At 35.7% G+C, this 25,002-nt stretch overlaps 1 protein-coding gene across 3 annotated transcripts in view; it reads right to left on the minus strand.

The window, feature by feature from the left end:
• Window positions 1-361: 361 nt before the first annotated feature.
• SMC2 (structural maintenance of chromosomes 2) overlaps window positions 362-25,002 on the minus strand; it is a 52,658-nt gene continuing 28,017 nt past the window's right edge. For 2 of the 3 annotated variants that reach the window (XM_032635737.1, XM_032635735.1), the window contains 9 exons: window positions 22,727-22,851; window positions 18,465-18,658; window positions 17,072-17,215; window positions 13,682-13,876; window positions 11,594-11,794; window positions 8,919-9,035; window positions 5,613-5,773; window positions 2,380-2,527; window positions 362-1,488 (listed from right to left, as the gene is read on the minus strand). In XM_032635737.1, coding sequence (XP_032491628.1) covers window positions 1,330-1,488; window positions 2,380-2,527; window positions 5,613-5,773; window positions 8,919-9,035; window positions 11,594-11,794; window positions 13,682-13,876; window positions 17,072-17,215; window positions 18,465-18,658; window positions 22,727-22,851 — 1,444 coding nt within the window. In that variant the 3' untranslated portion in view covers window positions 362-1,329. The remainder of the gene's footprint in view (window positions 1,489-2,379; window positions 2,528-5,612; window positions 5,774-8,918; window positions 9,036-11,593; window positions 11,795-13,681; window positions 13,877-17,071; window positions 17,216-18,464; window positions 18,659-22,726; window positions 22,852-25,002) is intronic. The other variant, XM_032635736.1, reaches the window with a different exon arrangement.

The following is a 25,002-nucleotide window of genomic DNA, read 5'->3' on the forward strand; positions in this document are numbered from 1 at the left end:
ACACTGGACTTCCTGTAACTCAGCATTTTCAGCTTTGTCTCCTTCTCCTCCCACAGTGGACAGAACTAATTCCATATTCAGTCTTTCCAATGTGCCCCCCAGTATCAGTTACCTGGGTGTTATCTGACATGCTCAGATATGATATGAGGATGAAGGATGAGAAGTATTAAACCCAGGCCAGGAAGTATGAGCATACATCAGGAAAAGGATACCACAAAGGAACTGAGACTCAAGTATTAAGAAATGTGGGGCCAAAATAACACACCCAAGGTCAGATTAGATCGTGTCAGAACTTTCAAGATTTGGAGTTTGGAACACATGGCTCTAGGGACATATTAAGAGATACTAAGAACCATATATAGTATTCTTACAGTGTTTATTAGCGCCATCTTTTGAAATCTAAAAGGAAATTCATGGTTTTAAGCTGGAAAGCAGAGGACACTAAGAAATATAATAATCATCAAATTTTGAGTCCTGGTAGAACAGATGGATCTATTTATTTATATATATTGGCTCCTATATTCTCACTCACCAAGATTGTTATTTATTGGATTATGAAAAGGCTGACAAAAATCTTTGAAAATATTAGGAGACTTCAGATAAACTTGCAACAGAGCAGCATGCAACATACCTTTCTCCCAAGCTTTTATTAAAATACTCATAAAGATTTTTAAAAAGACAAGACTGCACAGACCAATTACTAAGCATACAGAAACATGATATTCAAACATCATTAGAATGACAGAAATCTTTTAAGATCTGCTTCCCATCTGAGTCTAAATCAAGGATCTGGCATTGTCCTCAAGGAACTAACCACAAATAACTCAGTGCATGCCTAATAGCTTTCTTTGTGTTCCCTTTGTTGGTCCAGCTACTTGCTTTATAATTCTTCCTTACCTGAATGACATTATTAGCAATAGAAAACACACAAATATTACCGTAGGAATTAGCTAATTATTAAAAGCTGATTATCAGCTATATTTATCCTATAATTTAATTTCATGTTTCTTTGTAGTTTTGCTTTTACATACAAAATATGTTATCTCTGGCTCCCTAATATATAAAAGACTTGTGTAAGAAAAAATATTTGATGACATACATAAAATCACAATCACAGTAATTGGACCACAGTTTACACTAATTCAGAACAGAGGAATTTATGCTCATTTATAAGTGATTATATAAAGGAAGAGAAAATGGGTTAGGTAACAAAATGATTAAATTTTTTATATGAAAAAATTACATGAATCCCAAGTTCTTAAAAAGTTCATGTTTAAAAAATAAGTCAAGGTGAAAGAATAAATTTGTACTTTTTACTTCCGTATGTGATCATTTGGGTCCTTTTGCCTTGGATTTGGTTTCCTTTGGAACTTTTCCATTTTGACACTGAGTAAATCTGGCTACTGTAGAAACACCATCCACAAACTTGGTTTTGAAAAGGACGTTTGCATTGTTGAACATACCTTCCTTTAGGGACACCACAATGAACTTAAGGGAGAAAGAAAAACAGCATAAAAAGTACTTTTTGCAGTATCCTTGAAGAAGTTCACTCTTTATACTGAGGTTAAGAATCATTTGGAGACACTTTGTTATTGCTTTAAATGCTTGGCTCCATGCATATGCACATCCTCAAATGCAAGTACCAATAGTTATTATTAGGCACCTCAATGAATTCTTTCCATACGCAGTTTTAGGAGTCTCTTAATTTTACTTTGAGTACTTCATTACCCAAGTTACTATCTTCTGCTGGTTGGCTGCTTGTTGCTATCTTCTCCAGTTAGTATCACTGTCTTGTTGCTAGCTCTAAATGCCACTGTTAGCTGCTAAAAAAACTGCCACGATAAATACACAGTCTATGATAACTATGGTAAGTGAAGCCCCCTGAATTGTTCAATGCATTATCTGCATTATCTATACAATCATATTTAGTAGCCTTAGTTCCTGCAGCAACAGTTCAATAAAAACAAACTGTTTTTAGCTTCAAGGGTTTTTAAAATCACTTTCTAGGAGGAATGAAGAGTACCCCATCAAGTGCCACATGATTTTATGATATATTTTTCAGGTGTATCCTTGAAACAGTCTTGTTTTGATTGTGTATCTTCTGGCAGCTAGCTAGAGAAAATAATTACCCTAAAAAATTCCAAATTACAAAAAAATTAGATTCTCCCTCATGTTACAACCTATAATTCCAGGCTCTTTTCTTTAATAAGAGACAAACCCCTCTTTTCTTCTATACCCATTTGAATAGAAATATATTTAAAGAGATACATAACACCTTAGTATTCCTCAATCCTGAATATCTTATTTATACTGACCATTACTAAAAAGTAGTTTCAGAAAACAAACTAGAACTATTCTGAGACTTTTTTTGGTTCTTACCTGAGAATGTGTGAAATGAGTACGTAGCATCTGTCCAATATTCTGAGTATGAGAAAGATCCAAGGCTGCATCTACCTCATCCAGGATGTAAATTGGGGCAGGTTTGAAGAGGAGCATGGACAGTATTAATGACAAAGCCACTAAAGACCTAAGAAAAGAAGGCCGAAAGAAAAGCTGTCAGAACTTGATTTTACCACTTTTTACCAAAGCACTGAAGCAAATCTGCTGTCCTGTTACTATTATGAATAGTGCCAATTTAGCTGAAAGATAGTTATAGAAAAAAGAATCTTAAGTTTCAAACTTGAAAACTTTTGTTTCATTAAAATGTTCTTTACTTTAGCTTTCCATTTTTCCCTCTCTTCAACAAGTTTTATCTTGAATAAAACAGGTATATGTTCTTCTTTCCTGTCAGATAATTAGGATGTTATATTTGGCACCTAACCTTAAGAAAAGATCATATTAGTGTTAATAGTTTTCTCTTTCTCTCCCTAAAACTCTTTTTCAGTTCTTTTCTATATCCCCTTTAACTACAGCTGTTTTTGTTCTAGTCTGGAATGAAGAAATATAACAATTCTTATATTTTTCTTAAATATTTCATTAAAAAGCCTTGTTTATTGTAATACAAATGTTTAGAATTATTTAAAAATAGTATTAAAATTACAGTAACATCTGTAGCACACTTAATTATGTAACTTCAAATATCTCCTGACATGCAGCACTGGAGTAAATAGTCTAATGCTTACTGTATTCCAATAGGGTATTTATTAAGAAACATGTAAGTGGGGAAAAAAAAATTGTGTGTATAAGTAGAGGGGGTCTAGGAAGGTGAAACCAAAATTTCTAGCAAAGGAAATGAATGAAACAGTACAATAAAAACCAAACAAATTGATCTTTACTGCTATAGAGGGTAGCGAGGGTAGCTGAGGTCACTCAAGAAACCTAAAATTACTTTTCAGTGTCTTTCTCTGTACCAAATATTTAAGGCACTGAGCTTAAAAACAATTCATCAACACTTAAACTACTATGCTGGATTATGGTATATCTGAAAATAAGTTTATATCATCTTAATTATGGAAATAATTTTTAGGTTCCAGTAAGAAAATAAGCATACATTCTCTATTTTCCTCAAAAAATTTTCTCAGACTTTGGCAAAAACAATTAAAGATGCTGTGATCTAAACTGTGGAATTCAACTTTGATTGACAGGCAGCAGAAGCTGTCTTTTTTGACTTAAAATATTTTGGAATTTTATCAATAATGAAAAATAAAGAGTGGACTTCTATTCATAAAAAAGACAAAAGATTTCATAAGAGAAACAGGTCTTAGTATTTTCTACATCCATAAGAGAAGAGTTACATGATGGCATAGAGCACATGAGAACAATTCAAGAACTGTGGACTGTACATCCTGCAGGGGAAAAAATACAAAATTAATAAACATCTTCAATTATATTGATATTCACAATTTTCTCTCAGGAGGTTTTAATTATTTGGATCTCTGCAGTTAAGAAGTTAGGCCAAATGACCTTCTAAGTTTCTCTCGATATACTGATTGTCTGAATCAATCACTGTGTAACACAAGCTTGGGAGAAACTTCCCTGAAGCCCAGAACATGCTATTTCTAGTACTCTTCTTTCATTTATGTAGATCCAAGTTTCCATTTGGTATCATTTTCCTTTCACCAGAGAACTTCCTTTAACTTGTACAGTTCTGCTGGAATCAAATTCTTCCACCTTTTGTTTTTCTGAAAAAATATATTGCCTTCAATATGAAGAATATTTCTACTAGATACAGAATTCTAGGTTGACACATTTTTCTTTTAGCACTTTATAGATGTTGTTCCAGACTTCTGGCTTGCATAGTTTTTTGTTTTGTTTTTTTTAACATGTTTATTGGAGTATAATTGCTCTACAATGGTGTGTTAGTTTCTGCTTTATAATGGTTTGCATAGTTTTTAACAAGGAGTCTAAAGTCATTCTTCTTTGTTCCTTGGCACTTAATATGCCTTTTTACCTCTGACTGCTTTTAAGATTTTTCTCCTAATCACTGGTTTTCAGCAACTTTATATGACACGCCTTGCTGTGTTACTGTATGTGCAGGAAGCAAGTGTATGCGTTTATCTTACCTGGGGTTCACAGATATCAAGTATGTGGGTTTAGAGAAGTCATCAAATCTGGAAAATCTGGGTCCATTATTTTTTGTGTGTTTTTTTGTTTTACCTCTTCCTCTCCCTTTGAAACTCCAATTACATGTATGTTAGATCTCTCAATATTGTCCCACAGGTCACTGAAGCTCTTTTTGTTTTTACAGTTTCGTGTTTCTAAGCTTGACTTGAATAGATTCTATTGATATGTCTTCAAATTGAGTCATCTTTCTTTTATTCTGTCGAATCCGTTGTTAATCTTATGCAGTCAACTTTTCCTTTCAGGTATATTTTTTATCTCTAGAAGTTCCACTGGATTCTTCGTTGATAGCTTCCAAGTCTCTCATCACATTCTTCTTTTCTTATAAATAGCTAATGTAACTCTTTAACCTCCTTGTCTGCTAGTTTCATCACCTGTCATTTCTGGGTCTGTTTCTCCTCTAGGTTATGAATCATATTTTCTCAATTTCTGTCTAGAATCATATTTTCTCGATTTCTGTCTAGTAATTTTTATTAGATGCTGAACACTGTGATTATGTTGTTTACAGTCTCAACGTTGTTGTCTGTCTTTAAAGCATGTTGGGCCTGCAATGAACCTTTGCTAAGGGGTGTCTAAAATAGCCTTCACTTAAGGGGTAGTGCAAATGTAATGCTAATGTGTAGCTCTCTGGGGCTTCGCCAAATTCTAATCTGTTTCCTTCATTTAGTAAGACTACTGGGCTTTGTGTGGGTTTCCCTCCCTGCATCTGCAGTCAAAAAATTGCTCCTAGGGAGAAAGCTAGGGTAAACAGTGGACTCAGCATTTTTGTTTCATTTCTCTCAGGTATCTCCTGGGTTATCCATTTTCCAATGTCTGAAAGTAATTGTTTCTCATGTTATTTTGTCTAGTTTTCTAGTTGCTAACCCTTATTTCTACTTTATTGCCTACTATGTTAATCAAATGTCCTAACTAAAATTTGTAGTCTCACATATTAGGATACTTAAATTCTACATGCAAAGATAGCAAAGAAAATCTGAAATAAAATTGGGAGGCAATGAGATGTTGGACTATAATAAAGTAAGAGGATTACTGCAAAGGGATTAGTCACTCACCTCTGACCACCACTAAGTTCAGTTAGGTTTTCTTTCCAAGTATTTCCTAAGGCAACCTTAAACTCCAGACCATCCAATACATTTTGCCCTTCTGGTGGTGCAAGCATAGCATTAGCACCGGGCAAAAGAGTGGAAAAAATAGATCCAAAGTCCTTGTTCACCTGGATAAAAAAATGATATTAAAATATTAGAGGTTTTCCAAGAAGAATCAAATGATGATGTGTATATACGCAAACCAGCAGAAGCATTTTGTTGTCTGTTACCCTAGCTCTGAGGTTGGCAAGTTATGGTCCATGTGACAAATCTGGCCATGCCCGTTCATTTATGTATTGTCTATGGCTGCCAGCAATATAGTCTAGTGGTTGCAACACAGACTACATGGCTCTGAAATACTTATCTGTCCCTTTACAGAAAGAGTTTACTGAGCTTTGCTCTAACTTCCAGGGGAAACTAGAGGCTATACCTCTAACTCTACCATGAAGTTTTGATACAACAAAAGGCCATGGTTGCCGGAATCCTCAGAGACACACAATTGGATAATATAGGAGATTGAACTTTCAGCTGGAGAAGAAAAACAAAAACTCTTTTTGGCATAAAATGTTCTCTTAAAAAATTTGTTTTCTGTTGACTGGTATGGTAAGGCCTGTGGTTATCAGCTAACTTTAAGAAGCCTAAGATCAGGGTGAAGTCTAGGAGAAAAAGAGGCATGAAATCAAACCAGATCTGTTAAAGGTATTCAGTGGTTCTTTTCTATGCTTCTTCTCAAAGCCAAAGAAGTTAAGGTATCAAGGGACAGGAACAGGATTGAGCCCCAAAAGAAAAAGGCTAAAGAAGCTATTTGGCCTATTTCCATAAAGGCTGAGCAGAAGATTACACAGAGATTTAGGACCAATATTCTAGACTGTAACTGAGTAATTTTTGTGCATACACACTTGATCAATGCCTTGAGAATTCAGCCATCTGTCTTCAAAGACATGACTAATAATCTTAGAGAGTTCAGCAGACAAAATTGAGAATGTATACATGCATGCACACATGTACACACACACACGAGGATTTGACATCCATGTTCTCTAGGGAAATCTCCACCTTCAAGTATAAAATTCAAGTGCAAATACACTTTTTATGAATATTTGTAGTAATAAGGAAATCTCCTAGACATAAACAGTCTCCTAAATATAAATTAGTATACTAAGGAACACATATCTTAAGAACAACTGTACACATGCTAATATCCTACACAGAGAAAGTAGATTCTAGTTTTATCTGGGATAGATTTCCAGAGCTAGGCAAGGTTCATCACAATGAGGAGAGGACTGCTGTCTTTTCTAGGAGAATGACAGAAGATAGCATTGTATTTATAAACACCCTTTTCTTTTAAAAATTTTTTTGACCAGGCAGGAGAAAGGCAGCTCAAAACTAAGACTACTAAATGCTACTAAATCCCAAAGATGACCATGGATCCTGGATCCCATGTGGAAATTCCTCCAAAAGGGAAAAGACAAACTTTCAGCTAATGGGTAGAGAAGAATACAGATAGATAGGAAATAAACTGAATTTTGAAATTCCAATAAGGCTAAGAAGGAAACAAAAAGGCAAAAAACACAACCAGTGCCTAAAATACTCTGGCTTTGTTAATCAACTATACTTGAAGCCATAAGGAAATAATGTAATGCTGATAATAATAGTACCTACTTCATTAGGTTACTTTGAGAATTAAGTGGGAAAATTAATAGGAGAATAGTGCCTGACATATACCATAAGCACTCAATAAATTTACTTGCTTTGGGAGAACTTTAGAGACTGGGGAAAAATCAGTTTAAAAGATAAATTTGTACTCACACTAAATCCAAGAGCCGTGGGGAAAACAAAAGACAGAATCTCTCAGATCTAGTGTTAAATCCACATATTGTGCAAGAATAATGGGGCCAACTTTCTGCAAGCATTTTTACAAAGACAAATACTACAGGGAGACTGAACACTGAAAATAAGTTGTAGAGCAGGAAAAACAACGCAATTGAAAGACACAATTGTTCTGCCATTACCAAAAATAAAGTTCCTGAAGAATTAAAAAGAGAAAAAGAGGTAAGGTGCCAGTTAAATCCCCGAGGCCCAGGCCTGTTAAAGTACCAAACAGCAATAGTAACTATGGAATCTTTTGAGGAGGAGTCTTTTTCTATGGTAGGTATAGGAAAACTTCACAGAAGAGGCTAAGGAATTATCCTAAAGGAGATAAATCTATGCAGCCAGGGAAGTAGAAATAATAGTAAAGAACCTTGAAATCTGCCAAAGTTGTCATAAAACGAAATAAAAATGGTAACTGGGATTCTGTTGCATATGAATCCTGGAAATGAATATTGAACTTCCTTGTTTATTACCCAGTTCTACTTCTTAAAAAGCAACAAAAGGCAATTTTAACTTTAGTTCTAATTAGGAAAAGAGAATTCCACTTTTTCTACCTTTTGATTGTTATGATATTAGGCTATTTCACCTTTCTAAGCTTGTTTCCTCATTTGTAAAATAGAGATAATAATTATCAAAGTTATGGAATTAAGATAATTCATGTAAAATGACAGAACTGCTCTTAACTATAATTATATAAAATTAATATTACTTTATAATTATGTAATTATTAATCTAACATGTATAAAAATCCTTTGCTAAAAATCTAAGAATGCCTAATACTTATGAATTCTGAAATGCAATTAATTTATAAGTGGTGAGGAATACACAATCTTGCTATAGAAACATTCTTAGAACTAATATTTGACCTCTGTTGAGTCTGGGCAAGAGAAACTGAAGAGCTAAGAACTGAAGGAGTCCTTTGGAGAGGTTTTCCAACAGTTAGAGAGAGTTTCCCCAATGTGAAACAGATAATGCTTCCAGTTTTAAGCAGAGGATGCGTGGGACTATAGCAGATATTTGGAAGAAACCTTAGATACTGTCCAATATTAGAACCTATGATCTCATAAGAAGGAAAGAGGGTAAACAGAAACCCAGACCCGGCAAACGATGTAAGAAGGAAACATGTAGAAATCTAGGAAATTAGAAATTTAATATAGCTTAGGAACCAGAGAAGTAGACTATGAGAGTATGATGGAATGACACAACTTGTCTTTGCAAATCAGTAGTAAAGTCCAAAAGGACAAAATGCTTTAAAAAGCCTACAAGATTTTAATTAAGGTCTGAGCTGTGCCTCAAACAAAAATTAGCTATTTCAAATTCATCTTAGAGTACAACCCTATTAACTTTATCTTTCATCCTTTCCTCATACAGAATAAATTATACAATTTTTGGTTCAAATACCTTTTGCCAAGCAATATTTAGGGCTTGGTTTTTCTTCTGGTCAAGGTCTTCTATAGTTGCAAGGATTTTGGATTTGTCATTTTCTACAATTCTCTTCTTCTTCATCAAGTCATTATACTAATAAGATAATAAAAGGCATACTTAATTGGGAAAACACAAAATTTTCTTTATATTCTAGAATTCAGTCAAGAATAAAGAGATTTCAATTTTCTTATATGCAATATATACAACTCCTATTTACCAAAAAGACATACTACATTGAATTATAATGTAAGCCAAATTAAGGAAAGTAAATATATCATCTATATGTAAAATTCAATTACTATAACTGAGAATTTATAGGACAAGCTGTTGAAATATTTCAACTCCACTAGTATTCCCTTACCTTCCTAGCAGCCAAGGCAAAAAGGAAAATTTGTCATATGTAAACTCAAAAGTAGCCCTGCATGCTTAAGAAGCAAGGTCAGTCTTAGCAGTGACACAAATAAAATTTTAATTCTTCACCATGGTGTATAATGTCCTACATAAATTGGATCTTATTTATCACTGAATTTCTGGCATCACACTCCTCCCCAGGCTCCAGCCATATGGTCACTTTTTTTCAGTTTCGTGAACATAATAAGCTCACTGTAGCCTTATGGACCCTGCATTGTTCTTCCTCTATTTCTGACATAACAGGTGTCTCAAGTTTCCACTCAAACATCACATCTTCAAAGTAGCCTTCCCTGGTTAATGTAGAAATTTACTGAAAAAAATTCTGAGGGAGGCAACAGAGGGAGAATAAACCATGAGCAGCAGCAGAACTTTCTAAAAATCCTTTTAACTTATTTCTCCTCAAAGCCTCACATTTCAAGGAGCTTCAAATTCTCCCTGAAAAACTCCAGCCAGTCTTGCTAGTTTCCTTGCCATCCCTCTCCTTTGTGGAGAGGAGGTTTTAGGAGCTTGGCCATATTTTTATCCTATTCCTTGCTAATTCCATATAGTTTCTTATATGTGGTGACACAAAATATAACAAAAGGCCAGCTGCTGATCAACAATAGAGCCTTCCTCTCTGGTAAGGAGATGGGAGTTGGTAAATTCTTTTTAAAAAAATATTAGCCCCAGTTATCATTATCTAATGAAGCAAACAAGTAAAAGTAAAACAAGTTTCGTGATGTTAAGCAGCTCAAATTCAGACAAAATATTTCCTTTCCAAAAAGATGCCATATATTGCAAAGGTTTAATGGAGAAATGTAAACCAGCAGGATCATTTTATAGAGATCACAGCAGGTACATTATTAGACTGTTCAGCATCTAACATAGATTCTCTGTAGACACTAATGTCAATAACAGTTTACAAAAACCTGTTACCAAAAAATTTGTTAAAAGTCATTAAGCTCGTAAGTATTTCCATTTTTAAAGAGCTCTCATTAACTCTGCTATACAAATTCAATCAGAATTTTACAGAATTAAAGAAGGTATAATATAAAATTACTCAGATTGCTATTTCCTATGGAGCCATCAAGAATAGGAACTGCTTTCTCCTTTGGGTTTTTCTAGGGACATGCAGACTATAAAAGGTAGGGGAGATGGATAACATTATCAAGTAACTGAGAGCATTAAAACAGAGAAGACACTGCTGCATTTACAGATTAGTAAAACAGTGTTTATGTATATAACAATCTTAGCCATTTACTTATGTGATGGCTCCAGCATATACTGGAGTCAAAGGAAGACAGGAGTTATGGAGTGGCTGACCGTGAGGAGGCAGACAGGACACAGGTGTCCCCCACTTTTCAGAAGTTTGCTTTACACCACTACTTTTACAAGAAAAGGTAAAAAGCACAAATAGTGTTCAGCATGTGTTTTGCAGTGAGCCCTTAGAGAAGCAGCACACACCCCGAGCAGGGAGAGTGGCACCATCAAGCTCCTCACAGGGAACAACACTAAGCATCTCAGCATTAAGCCGCCAGAGCTTTGAACTGTGTCGATGAGCATCTGTGCTTTACCTCAGTTTATTTTATGCATCTGTTAGCAAGATGTGCCCTAAGGTAATTGCTTCTTTGCTTTATACCATTTCACAGGAATAGTTTCACAGGATTGGCGCTACTTTTGGACAGTGGGGGAAACCTGTACTCTATTTTTCAAAATCTTTCAAAAAGGCAAGTGAAAGAAATGATAGAAATGTGAAGAGCTAACATGATCAAAAATGTTGTTTTTATTTACACCAAAAATAAGAAAGGAGTTGGAAAAGTCATTCAAGGTAAAACAGAATATATAACTGATGATGCAAAAAGAATGAAATAAAAGAAATAACTGGAAAGGGAGAAAGGGAAAATGCAAAGAAAACAAGTTATTAAAAGCATCAGGGCTTCCCTGGTGGCGCAGTGGTTGAGAGTCCGCCTGCCGATGCAGGGGACACGGGTTCGTGCCCCGGTCTGGGAGGATCCCACATGCCGCGGAGCGGCTGGGCCCGTGAGCCATGGCCGCTGAGCCTGCGCGTCCGGAGCCTGTCCTCCGCAACGGGAGAGGCCACAGCAGTGAGAGGCCCGCGTAACCCAAAAAAAAAAAAAAAAAAAAAAAAAAAAAAGCATCAAATAAAAGATTGACTCTAATAATCGCCTCAGGGGTCATATGAAGCCATCAATGCTACTCATATTCTGAAGTGGCCAAATAGTCATAGCAAAGTGACTTACCCGCTCTTCAGCTTCTGTCAGTACATTCATAGCTCTCATATTGACATTTCTTCCTAGTTTCTCCTTCATTTCTTGCAACTTCTGAAGTCTCTGGCCAGCTTCTTTTGGGTTGTTAGTTTTGAAATCATAGGTGCTATTGGGTTGCCCAAAGAGGTGTTTCTCTGCATTAATCCAGTCATAATCTTTCAACATTTTGGACACCTAGCCACATGTGATAATGATAATAGAATGATATCATTGCCTACAAACCTTTATTTAAAAATTAGTTTCTTAAATATTTACTGATTTTAAACCAAACATTTTGGAAAAAAATCCCACAATGACACATTTGGAAAAAATGAGATTCACTGTTGACAGTGGACCTATATAAGTATGAATATTTTTACCTGGAGGATAGGTAAGAAACTTGAGACTATATAGAAAAAGATTTTCCTATTACTCAAGCATGAGAGTAAGAGCCAACTCAAGAGAAATAGTTACAAAGTGTGTGTGTGTGTGTGTGTGTATGCACACACATATGTAGAACATCTCCATTATAATGAAATATAAGTCAGATGAGGCTCCAGATTTTACCAAATTCAATCTATTGCTTCAAAAAAACAACTTGTGAAAGTTAAAAGTCTTATAAGAAATACTTAAGTCACAGATTTGGTAAAATCATGAAAGCCTAATCCTGAGTGATATCTAATAATTCTTCTAGAAATTATAATCTAAGTAAAAAACTGTCCTAAATATTGACTCTATCCCCTTGCCACCCTCTTTTGACAAGGCACAGTAAAATACTTCTTCATATAATATAACCAATTAAAGTTTTTAAATTATAGTGCTTAAGGAAGACTTTCTTCTACTAGAATTGTTCAAGGTTGGTTCTGACTGGTAGAATTTAATCCTTTTCAATCATCCTTATTAGTTCCATAGGTACAGTCTCACCACTAGAATCCAAAGTAAAATAATCATTTCTTTCCTGCTGATCTGTAAGCTCTATGAACACATTCTGTGTTCATTCTTATATCTTTAGTGCCTGGCATAGTATGCAATAAATATTTGACAAACTATGTATTTCAAAGAATCCTTGACTTTTTAGCAGTTCCACTTACAAGTCCTTCTTTCTACCCCCTTCCCTAACTGTAAATAAAATCCCCTAGCAATCACCAATACTAGCATTTTCAATTATAAAAAAACCATTAACAGTAATATTAGCATTGGTAATAATTCAGTGAATCCACTAATAGGAGGGTACTAGGAAAGCAATACTAATAAAATACTAGGATATTATGACGTGGCCATAAAAAAATGTTTTTTAAAGTTTAAGTAATGAACCTGAACAGATACTCATGGCTCTTTCAGAGAGGGTGGAAAACTGTTTTTTATGTTAAATCTCTTGTGTTTTTATGATGTTAAAAAGATTTAAAAGGCACCAAACTGTTACACACCAGTAAGAAAACATGCTGAGTGAATTACTAAGACCATATAAATGCAATCTCTTAACTAAACAACGAATTTCTACAAAACCATGTATTTTCTCTAAAGTACTTAAGGCACTGTGGCACATGAAAGAAAGAAACTTCAAGAGTAACCAAAAAACTGTGGGATAACTTCAAAAAGATAACTGCTTGGCCAAACATCAGATTTCAAATGAGGCTGCTAAAACTGACTATAACCGACCCTCATAAGGACATCCAGAAACCATTTAAGACGTTATTTTAGAAGTTGCCTGTGTATGTTTCTCTGTGAGCTCCCTAAATTCAACTTGCAATAAGGTAAATACATATTATTACTACTAACACATTAATAACTAGTTCTATGAGCAACTGGGGATAAAAACCAGTCATTTCCATAGGAGACCACTCAATATTTGGTTAAAAACATCTTGGAGATGGAATAAACTCCTGAAATTAAATTTAAAAATAAAACATTTTTGCCTCTTGGTGATTGCTGAGGAGCAGTTAACATAGTTGTAAGCCTCAAAGTTATGTTACACAGTAGTTCTGCCATTTATAGTAAGGTCTTCATTGAGCAGTTTACCAGAATATTTCAACACAGAGGCAAAAATTTGATCAAGGGTTAAAACGAACAACACAAACGTGCCTTTGCAGCAGCATCTTCAGCTTCCCGTTTATGTTTGCTGATGTTGTGGTCCAGTTCCTTAATTTTAAGCTGAGATTCATTGTTTTGCTCCTTATGTTTTGCTACTTCTGCATATTTAGCTTTAACTATGCTGTCTTGGGCTGTTATCACTTCTTTTTGCTTGGTCACCTCTTCTTGAGCTTTATTTACTAACTCCTGAAACAGATCATTAGAAGACAACATATAGCAAGGTAAGGTGGAGACATTTTTAGTTTACTGAAAGATCATCTAACAGACTTCTGGGCAAGATGGCAATGTGATTACAGACAGGTAGTCATCTAACCCTCTACATTTTATATCCCCATTAAAATGACTAATGAATTTACAGATAAGTGAAAACTTGTATTACCACTAGAAAAAAAAAAAGGATGGGATGTACTGTTCATGCTGAAAGCAACAATGTTTCTGCAAGAGACAGTGTAACTGGGATCACCTTGGGGAGGAGGGACTACTGGAATCTGACCTGTGAGGTCTCTCAAAAAAGTGGCATTTTGGGGAGTTTACAAGATAATATGACAGACTCCCAAATGACACTTATTAGGAGGGGCAAAGAACAGGGGTGGAAGCAGGTAAGCTGGCATTTGTTCCTTTCCCTTCTATAGAAGTAAGCCATAGGGACTTTACCAGTGGCAATAGAAAGTCAGTGTTTGGGTCTAGCAGAGGGATCAAAACGGAGATATGGAAGAGGAAGAGAAACTTTTTTGAAGAAATGGATCTGTGGCACAAAGAAAAACTTCTTGCTTTGACTTTTACTATCCCCTACATCCCGAGGTTGAAGTTATTCAACCTCCAAAGTGATAATTACAGCTGGGATTTAGTCTATCAACTCTCACCTCCTCCCCCTCAAACCTCTTTGCTAGATCTTAAAAGTCCTTCTGGTAAAAAGATATGGTCACAGACTCACACAAATGTCTGAAAACAAAAAAACCTAGCTCAACTCAGATTTAGGTAGAGGGAAAACAGATAAGTAGAACAACCTGCTAAAAGACTGAGGAAGAATAGATCTGTGTAAGTGATGAAAAGCACCAGTAAAAATTTAGGAATTTTTTAGGCATGCTCATTAGAAAACAAGATCATTTTGAGCAGTAAACAATATTTGACATTATGGTTAGGTTATGAATGTGCCATAAATGCTTTAATTTCCTTATAATGTTTTATAATGTTTAATTTGTCTCACTTAAGGTCCTTTGCAGGAGGAAGATAAATCACAGCATTCAGCGAAAAAACCCAAAACAAAAGCCATGACAAAATCGTGTTTATGAAGAAGATTCCCTCATGCCTAGAGGTTGAAGATTGCATCGCAGGTATGACTGTTTCAATCTTTACAATGGTAAGAAAAAAAAAAAGGAAATCTATCACTTAAGATTGAGCAAAAATAAAATTTTACTTTTGTTTGAACCTAATTAGTTAGTAGGCAATTTCTCTTCTTAGCTCCCTGAGAGTGTCCTTAGTTACTATTATCAGCAAATGGAAACAATTTAGAATGTAAAGCCTTAAAAAACAACCTTTACAAACTAAGTGATCCACTTTATAGTTTTCCATAAAGAGAAATGGATGCCCTCTTTACAGAAATATGTACGTTTTGATTTTATCTTTATTTAGATTAAGGAAGAAGTGGCTTATTTTACTTCCACATTTCTCTTTAGAAACATGACATCTAATTTTTAAAAATTCCACATGATGTCCATGAAAGATGGTAGAAAATATGGAGGAATGAGATGAAAAATGAGATTAAAAGACAAGTCAGAAGGCAGAAAAGAAACTGTAGAAAATGTAATCAGCAACACAAAACACAAAGCTGAAAAGCATTTCTATCCCCTATCTTCAAAAAGAGTAAAGAATTGTTATTCTGCTATTGGTTTGATAAATAATGTGTTAAAAAAAAACAAAAACCCGAATTTAACCACAAACAGAATGAAGAGGAAGGAACTACTTTCTAAAACACTGAACGCTACAATTAAAACAATCATCTCAAGGGAAAAACAACAGAAAATGTAAAAGCTGATGACAAAAGGCAAAAACACACTTTACTATAATGTAGGCAAAATGGATGGAACTCCCCTGTTAAAAGCTGTCATATTTTAGTTAACATGAAGATCAATGATATATTACTTACAAAAACAGTATCTATATAGCCACACAGCAGAAAACTTAAAAATGAAAGTTATATTGAAAAAACAAAAGTGGGTACACTTTGTACAGCATAGTGACAATATTTAATAACACTACTGTATATTTGAAAGTTGCTAAGAGTACATCTTGAAGTTCTCATCACAAGAAAAAAAATTCTGTAATTATGTATGGTTACTAGACTTATTGTGGTGATAGTTTCACAATGTATGCAAATATTGAATCATTACGTTGTACACAGGAAACTAATATAAATGTTATGCTAATTATATCTCAGTTTTAAAAAGTAGGAGTAGAAATAATATGAAATAAAACAGAATTCAAGTTCAGAATTTAAAAAAAGGGTTAAGAGGGTATCCAGTATTCATGAGGGACCATTTCTAATATTTGTAGATAATAGAAATGTCTTCATAACATTTGAAAGCCCCTCAGTCCCAAATCCACCCTTTACTTCCTGCTTCTGAGATGGGGACATTGCTCCCTTGCCAGGTGCAACAGTATGAAGCCTCATCAGTAAAGGATGCTATAGGGTCACTGTAGAAGGAAGGGGCTTTACTTCTTGGTCCAATGTGCTTTTCTCAAAGGCAAGCTTGTCATGTGCAGGGGCTAGCAGCTTTCATGGCTTCCCCTGGCATCCCAGCATGTCCGCAGGCTGGGCACCTCCCCATGGCACCCTGGAAAGCTATTTCCCAGCAAGTGCCCCTGTGTAGCACTTTCCTATGCATGATTTCCCCTAGTACTCCACCAAACTCTACCACCAGTGGGCCACAGTTATCTTCTACAAGTAGCTGTGGTTCTCAGCCCTGCAGGTAAAATGGGGCTCCTTTCCAGATTTGTTCCTTCCAAGGGTGCACTGCCTCAGCCTTATGGGTAATGCTGTTCCCTGTATCTGCTGTTCGTATAGTCTTTAGAGTTTTCTTTATCTCTTAGCAATCAATGCTGCATCATTCCAAACTCCTGTTATAGTTAATAATTTTTATTTAAACTTTGCCTGGTCAAATTACTGTGTAGTTTTTGTCTTCTGAATAGACCTGGACCAAAACAATTAGTAATATTATTTCAGGTCTCTTTCTGGATTGGTACTCGTAATTTTAACTCATCATGACAGGAGTGAAGAGACCATAAAGTCTCTAAAGACCTCTAAAGTCAAACATCTTCAAGCCACCATTTCAGAATTAGATTAACATTTGTAATTTCTCTAATATGGTTAGTAAATCTTACCTTATTTTTAGCCACCTCAGCTGCCATTACTGCAATCTGACCTTCATAGGATTTGATAGCTTCATTTACAGCTTCAAGCTGTTGTTCATTGGATGCATGCTCTCTCTTGAGCTCTTCTAGCTCCAGGGTGATAGCTTCAACTTCCTATAAGAAACACAGCATCTAGGCATTCAACAGGATATTAACTACTGAAAAATAAATACATGCGTGTCAACAAAATTAGTAAGATTCTCAAGCAAGACCCATAGCTTAGTTAAAAAACTACCAAAACATGTAAGCTACTTCTAAAGAAGAAAGGGGAAAGGAAATTTATTTTTCTATATTAAAAAAAAAAGGGGCTTCCCTGGTGGCGCAGTGGTTGAGAGTCCGCCTGCCGATGCAGGGGACACGGGTTTGTGCCCCGATCCGGGAGGATCCCACATGCCGTGGAGCAGCGCTGGGCCCGTGAGCCATGGCCGCTGAGCCTGCGCGTCCGGAGCCTGTGCTCCGCAACGGGAGAGGCCGCAACAGTGAGAGGCCCGTGTACCGCAAAAAAAAAAAAAAAAAAAAGACAAATGTACATACAATTTTTAAGGGTTCAAGGAACTTTGTATAAACTATATCCTTTATCCTTTTATTCCTATAGGGATAAACAATATACAGTTCTACATAGCAGATAAATTAACAGAGGTAAAGCCTTTTTAAAACAATTATTCAGTGACAAAAAAATTAGTTTCTTAATTTTCTTCTTTCCCATTATAGCCTTTAGTTCTTTAGAAAATACTGTGCAAGCTATGAAAGAATCATACGGTGGGTTAAAAAAAACAAACAAACAAAAACTATGAACAAAAGTTAGACTTAAGTGAAACTGTACAGAATAGTGATTGAGCACAGCCTCTGTAGACAGAAAAACGCAGGTCAAATTCCAGCCTTGGCACTATCCAAAAGATATAATCAGATATCACCAGTCTATGATCGAATAGCACTTTGTAAATATAACATGCCTGGTCTTACATCATTCTTTCACAGTGTATGTATGTTCACAAAGATGATCAAACAGAAATATCAACAGTGAATCTCTGATACGACACAGCTCTGCGTACATGATATGAGCTTTGGTCCACTCTTGAATGAAACATTTACCAAAAGGCAACTTTGCTCTTTCTCCAAAATTAGCAAGCCAGTGCAACCCCTACTCAAAATTACATAACAGTTAATTCCAGGGTTTCAGAGTAACGCATATTTTAATTTGACTCATAAGATGTGTAATGTGTCTCCTAAAGAAGTACATCTCACTTTTGGATTTTGTGATAAATACCGATGAATAAGGCCAAGGCCAACCAATGGTGCTCTACCACCTTCAGTTCTATTCTGATGTTCAAAGATTAGTTCCATTTCAAAACAAAGTTATTACCTGTTGTTTTTCTTTCATTTTCTTGGTAGAAGCATCTGCTTTAGTTTTGGCACAATCTAGTTTTTTCTGTGCATCCTTCAGTTCTCTCTCTCTTTCAGCTTCTGCGTTTTTCATTTTATTCTCCAATACTTCATATTTTTCTTCTGCTTTTTTTTGAATTTCTTTGGTGTTTTTTAAGGTCTCCTCACTTTCCTCTGCATCATAAAGCAGGTAAATATGCCTATGTGAGGTCTTCCAACAACTATTAACAGGTATAGATATTAATGGCTTACAAATTCAACTTTTAATAGAAGAAAAGGTATGGAAAGTTGGAGCCAAGAGTTTAAAAAAAATCAACTCTTCTAACCTTATTCTAGAAATGGTATATTGAAACACAGATCATGCCTAAGAGCCATACTTGAATTATCTAATGATCTGTAAAGAAATTATTTCCAATCACATGAAATTGAGTAACATAAACTTTACCTACAACTTAACTTATAAAAAGATCACAGACCATCTTTTTTGGGCTTCCCTGGTGGCGCAGTGGTTGGGAATCTGCCTGCTAATGCAGGGGACACGGGTTCGAGCCCTGGTCTGGGAAGATCCCACATGCCGCGGAGCAACTGGGCCTGTGAGACACAACTACTGAGCCTGCGCGTCTGGAGCCTGTGCTCCGCAACAAGAGAGGCCGCGATAGTGAGAGGCCTGCGCACCGTGATGAAGAGTGGCCCCCACTTGCCACAAGTAGAGAAAGCCCTTGCACAGAAATGAAGACCCAACACAGCAAAAATAAATAAAATAAATAAACTCCTACCCCCAACATCTAAAAAAATATATATCACAGACCATCTTTTTATATGACTGTATGCTTCCTAACATCAGAACTGAGTGTGTAACTATGGTATTTTTATTTTAGTTATAAGAAAGCTTACAATTTACTTCATAAGCAAGCTTACTTAGTGTTCCTTCCTCCTTTATTTTTATTCAAGGAATCTTTTATTAAAGTAGAGAAACACTGTGAGAACATATCTAGGATGAAGCATAGGAAACATATTACCTCTAAATTTATAAATTTAAAAATAAAAAAGTAAGATAGAATGAGCATGTGATGGTCACAACTGACATACACTGTTAAGCATTAGGACCTAGGTACAATATAACCCTAGAAGCCATGAATAGACAATTTCCTATACTACTTTTCACTGTAGAGATGTCATTCCAAGAAATCAAAAGAGAAATAAAAAAATACTTTGTCACAAATGAAAATGGAAATACAACATACCAAAACTTACATCACATGTAGCAAAATCAGTTCTAGCTATGAGTGAAGTTCATAGCAAAGTTCATAGCAATAAATGCCTACCTCAAGAAACAAAAATCTCAAACAGCTTTACACCAAAAATCTGTTGTGTTTCTATACACTAAATAATCCCATTTACAACTGCATCAAAAAGAAGAACAAACAAAGCCCAAAGTTAGTAGAAGGAAGAAAATAACAAAGATCAGTGTGGAAATAAATGAAATTGAGACTAAAAAGAAATAGAAAAAATAATTAATGAAACTAAGAGCTGGTTCTTCAAAACTGCCAAATTTAGCTACACCTAAGGAAAAAAAGAGACTCAAAAGTCAGAAATAAAAGATGAGATGTTACAACTGATACCACAGAAATATAAAGAATCATAAAAGGTTACTATGAACAATTTTACACCAATAAGCCAGACAACCTAGAAAAAATAAATTACTAGAAAAGACAACCTATCAAGAATCATGATGAAACAAAATCTGAAAAGAGATTATTAGGAGATTTAGTAAGTAATCAAAAACCTCCCAACAAACAAAAGTCCAGCACCAGACAGCTTTACTGGTGAATTCTAACAAACATTCAAAGAAGAATTAATACCAATCCTTCCTTCTCAAATTCTTCCAAAAAGAAGACAAGGAAGAAATTATTCCAAACTCATTTTGTGAGGCCAGCATCATCCTGGTATCAAAACCAGACAAGGGGGCTTCCCTGGTGGCACAGTGGTTGAGAGTCCACCTGCCGATGCAGGGGACACGGGTTCGTGCCCCGGTCCAGAAAGATCCCACATGCCGTGGAGCGGCTGGGCCCGTGAGCCATGGCCACTGAGCCTGTGCGTCTGGAGCCTGTGCTCCTCAATGGGAGAGGCTGCAACAGTGAGAGGCCCGCATACCGCAAAAAAAAAAAAAAAAACAAGACAAGGATGCCACAAGAAAATTACAGGCTATTATTCCTGATGAACACAAATGCAAAAATTCTCAACAAACTTTTAGCAAACTGAATTCAACAATACATTAAAAGGATCATACACCATGACCAAGTAGGATTTATTCCAGGGATACAAGTATGGTTCAACATCTGCAAATCAGTCAATGTGATACATAATACTAACAAATGAAGGATAAAGTCATGGTCATCTGAATAGCAGAAAAAGCATCTGAGAAAATTCAACATCTATTTATGATAAAAACTCACAATAAAGTGAGTACAGAGAGAACATACCTTAACATGATAAAGGCTATACATGACAAGCTCACAGCTAACATCACACTCAATGGTAAAAAGCTGAAGGCTTTTCCTCTAAGATCAGGAAGAAGATAAGGATCCTTGCCTACTCTCCACTTTCATTTGACATAGTGTTGGAAGTCCTATAGCAATTGGGAAAGAAAAAAAATGCATCTAAACTGGAAAGGAAGAAGTAAAACTCACTATTTGCAGACGACATATTATAAATAGAAAACCCTAAAGACTCCATCAAAAAACTGTTAGAAATAATAAGCAAATCAATATATAAAATCTGTTGTGTTTCTATACAATCCCATTTACAATTGCATCAAAAAGAAAATACCTAAAAATAAATTTAACTAAGGAGGTGAAGGACATGTACACTGAAAACTAGGAAACACTGATGAAAGAAATTGAAGAAGACAGAAATAAATGGAAAGATATTCTGTGCTCATGGATTGGAAGGATATTGTTAAAATGTCCATACTACCCAAAGCAATCTACAGATTCAAGTCAATTCCAGTCAAAATTTCAATGGCATTTTCCACAGAAATAGAATAAACAATCCTAAAATTTGTATGGAACCACAAAAGACCCTAAACAGCCAACGCAATCTTGAAAAAGAACAACAAAGCTGGAGGAATCATACTCCGTTTTCAAACTTTATTACAAAGCTAGAGTAATCAAAACAGTATAGTATTGATATTAAAAACAGACAGATCAATGGAACTATTGAATAGAGAACCCAAAAATAAACCAACACATACATGGTTGATTAATTTATGACAGAGGAGTCAAGAATATACAATGGGGAAAAGACAGTCTCTTTTATAAATGGTGGAAGGAAACTGGACTTGCAAAAGAATGAAACTGGACCACTAAGACCATACATAAAAATTAACTCAAAATGGATTAAAGACTTGAACATAAGACCTGAAAACCATGCAACTCCTAAAAGAAAACACAGGTGGTAAGCTCTTTGACATAGGTTTTGATGATTTTTTTGGATTTGACACCAAAAGCAAAAATGAACAAGTGGGACTACATATCAAACTAAAAAGCTTCTGCACAGCAAAGGAAACCATCAACAAAATTAAAAGGCAAACTACTGAACAGGAGAAAATATTTGTAAATTATATATCTGATAAGGGGTTAATATCTAAAATATATTAACTCATACAACTCAATAGAAAAAACAACCAAATCCAAAAATAGGCAGAGGACCTGAATACACATTTTCCACAGAAGACATACAGACGGCCAACAGGTACATGAAAAGATAGATGTTCAACACTAATCAACAGGGAAATGCTAATCAAAACCACAGTGAGATATCACTTTGACCATTAGAATGGCTATTATCAAAAAGACAAGAAGGGCTTCCCTGGTGGCGCAGTGGTTGAGAGTCTGCCTGCCGATGCAGGGGACACGGGTTCGTGCCCCGGTCCGGGAAGATCCCACATGCCGCTGTGCGGCTGGGCCCGTGAGCCATGGCTGCTGAGCCTGCGCGTCCGGAGCCTGTGCTCCGCAACAGGAGAGGCCACAACAGTGCGAGGCCCACGTACCGCAAAAAAAAAAAAAAAAAAGGGCAAATTACTAGAAAATTATTAAAATATTTAAATTGAAAAATATTTTTTAAAATTAAAATATTTAAAGTAATTAATGCAGATAAATATATAATAAACACAAAAGCTGCTAAATACCTAAAGTAAGGTTATCAGTAGAAACAGATTAGCACAGAATGTTTTTGTCTTACCAATGATTTTTTTAAGAGCATCTAATTCTTCCTGTTGCTTGTGATATGAGCTTTGCTGAAGCTTGGTTTGTAATAAATCTGCCTCCTCAGTTTTCATCTCCCACTGCTGTTTTAGTTGGCGATACCTTAAGAAAGAGAAGTTTATAATAAATGACAACAGTTTTTCTGATGTTAGAGACATGCTTTTAAATAACAGGCTCTTACCCAAAACAAACTCATACAACATAATATAAGATGCCACTGGTTAGAAGACTTGTTTTGATAACTTCCGCATTTCTGAGGCATCAATTAAACTCAAGTTTGACTTGGTTACTGAAGGTAAACAACCCTAAATGACCAAGACCAATAGTAACTATCCAGAGAAGTATTCTTAATTTTAGAAAATACTAATAATCTTTGAATAAATAGGTTTCCTTAAAAATAACTCCTCCCACTGATCCTTATCAAAAAGAAAAACTCCATAACAGCTCCCCATCACAAAAATAGAATATATAACAATTATATAAAATTTCAAAAATTTTATCTATTAATCCCTAGTGTCAAATGTTAAAAAAATGTTCCCTACATTTTGTAAGGAGGCTGGTAGTTTAAAATGGCACAGTACTGAACTTAAACATTTGCAAAGCACTTTTTTTGCAAACCCTATAATTCTCCCCCAGTTCTGGATGCTTCAAGTTATTTCTTTGGAAGGTATTTCGCTAATTCACCTACAGTGAAATTTTAAATTACAGTAAATTCAAAGGTTGCTTGTCACTAGAAATTCATGAGGTTTGAGGAAAAAGTAAGGAAGCAACTTATAAAACATAAATACTCCCTTGAGTATTCTTGTCTGAGACTGCTTGACAGCATAATTTTAACTTGAGTCATTTTCCAACTCATTTAAAAATGTAAAGTGTAGAAATGTGCAAAAAAGATATAAGCTATTTTCCTGATATGATCTATGAAAGAATGGCTTTAGTTGACCCTTCCACTCTCATTTTTCAAAATCTACTTCTCTTCCTTAACCTCTGGGCCACAATTAGTCTACAAGACAACTCTGCAGAATAATGATCCAGTATTGCTCAACAAAGTTAACAGTTCCAAGCCAAATGTGACCACATACTCATTGCCTTGACAGAGCTTCCATATATCAGAGAAATCTTTTTGTATCTTTCTCACAGAAAAAGTTCATTCACTTTATGGTTAATGTATGTTAATGAAGGTAAAAGGCAGGCTTTACATGTATATAATGTTTGAAAGTGGGCATTTTGATACAATTTACATCTTCGAATGGCCACTTTGACTTACTGTAGCAATCTTTTCCATATAATACTGTGTCCCAAAGAAGTCTTGGTACCATTCTAAGTTTTGATGATTTCAGAAGATGAATGCCAGAAGTTTACCAAAAAAAAAAAAAAAAAAAAAAAATCACTTCAAGTGTTTTAAAATTATTTATTTTTGGCTGTGTTGGGTCTTCATTGCTGCACATGGGTTTTCTCTAGTTGAGACGAGCGGGGGCTACTCTTCACTGCAGTGCATGGGCTTCTCATTGCGGTGGCTTCTCTTGTTACGGAGCATGGGCTCTAGGTGCGTAGGCTTCAGTAGTTGTGGCTCCGGGGCTCTAAAGCACAGGCTCAGTAGTTGTGGCGCACTGGCTTAGTTGCTCTGCGGCATGCGGGATCTTCCCGGACCAGGGCTCGAACCAGGAAAGTCTCTCATTTCAAGGTTTTTATCTCTCTCTCTCTTTTTTAAAGCTTTATTCAGTATTGTGAATTCTAAATAAAATGTTTCTTTTTTTTTTTTTTTTTTTTTTTTTTTTTTGCGGTACGCAGGCCTCTCACTGTTGTGGCCTCTCCCGTTGCGGAGCACAGGCTCTGGACGTGCAGGCTCAGAGGCCATGGCTCACAGGCCCAGCCGCTCTGCGGCATGTGGGATCTTCCCAGACCGGGGCACGAACCCGCGTCCCCTGCATCGGCAGGCAGACTCTCAACCACTGAACCACCAGGGAAGCCCTGATTTTATCTCAGTTCCCATTTGCCATCTTCAGAGTGACTAGAAAAAAATTACAATTAAGCTCTCAAATACTGTACTTAGTAAGTTTGTGGCATTTATACTCCTGAAGCTTTTACAGCAAGTAAGGACTGTTCTCCTGGATAACCACACGGCGAGTTCACTCACATCATTCCGGTATTTATTCAACAGTCTTCTCAGTAAGGCTTTCCCTGCCCACCCCATATAAAATTTCAACACCTCTTTCTTTGCCCTGGAAAGTTCATATCTCCTTTACTATTTTACTT

This window comes from Phocoena sinus, chromosome 6 (genome assembly GCF_008692025.1).
Source record: "Phocoena sinus isolate mPhoSin1 chromosome 6, mPhoSin1.pri, whole genome shotgun sequence".
Lineage (NCBI taxonomy): Eukaryota > Metazoa > Chordata > Mammalia > Artiodactyla > Phocoenidae > Phocoena > Phocoena sinus.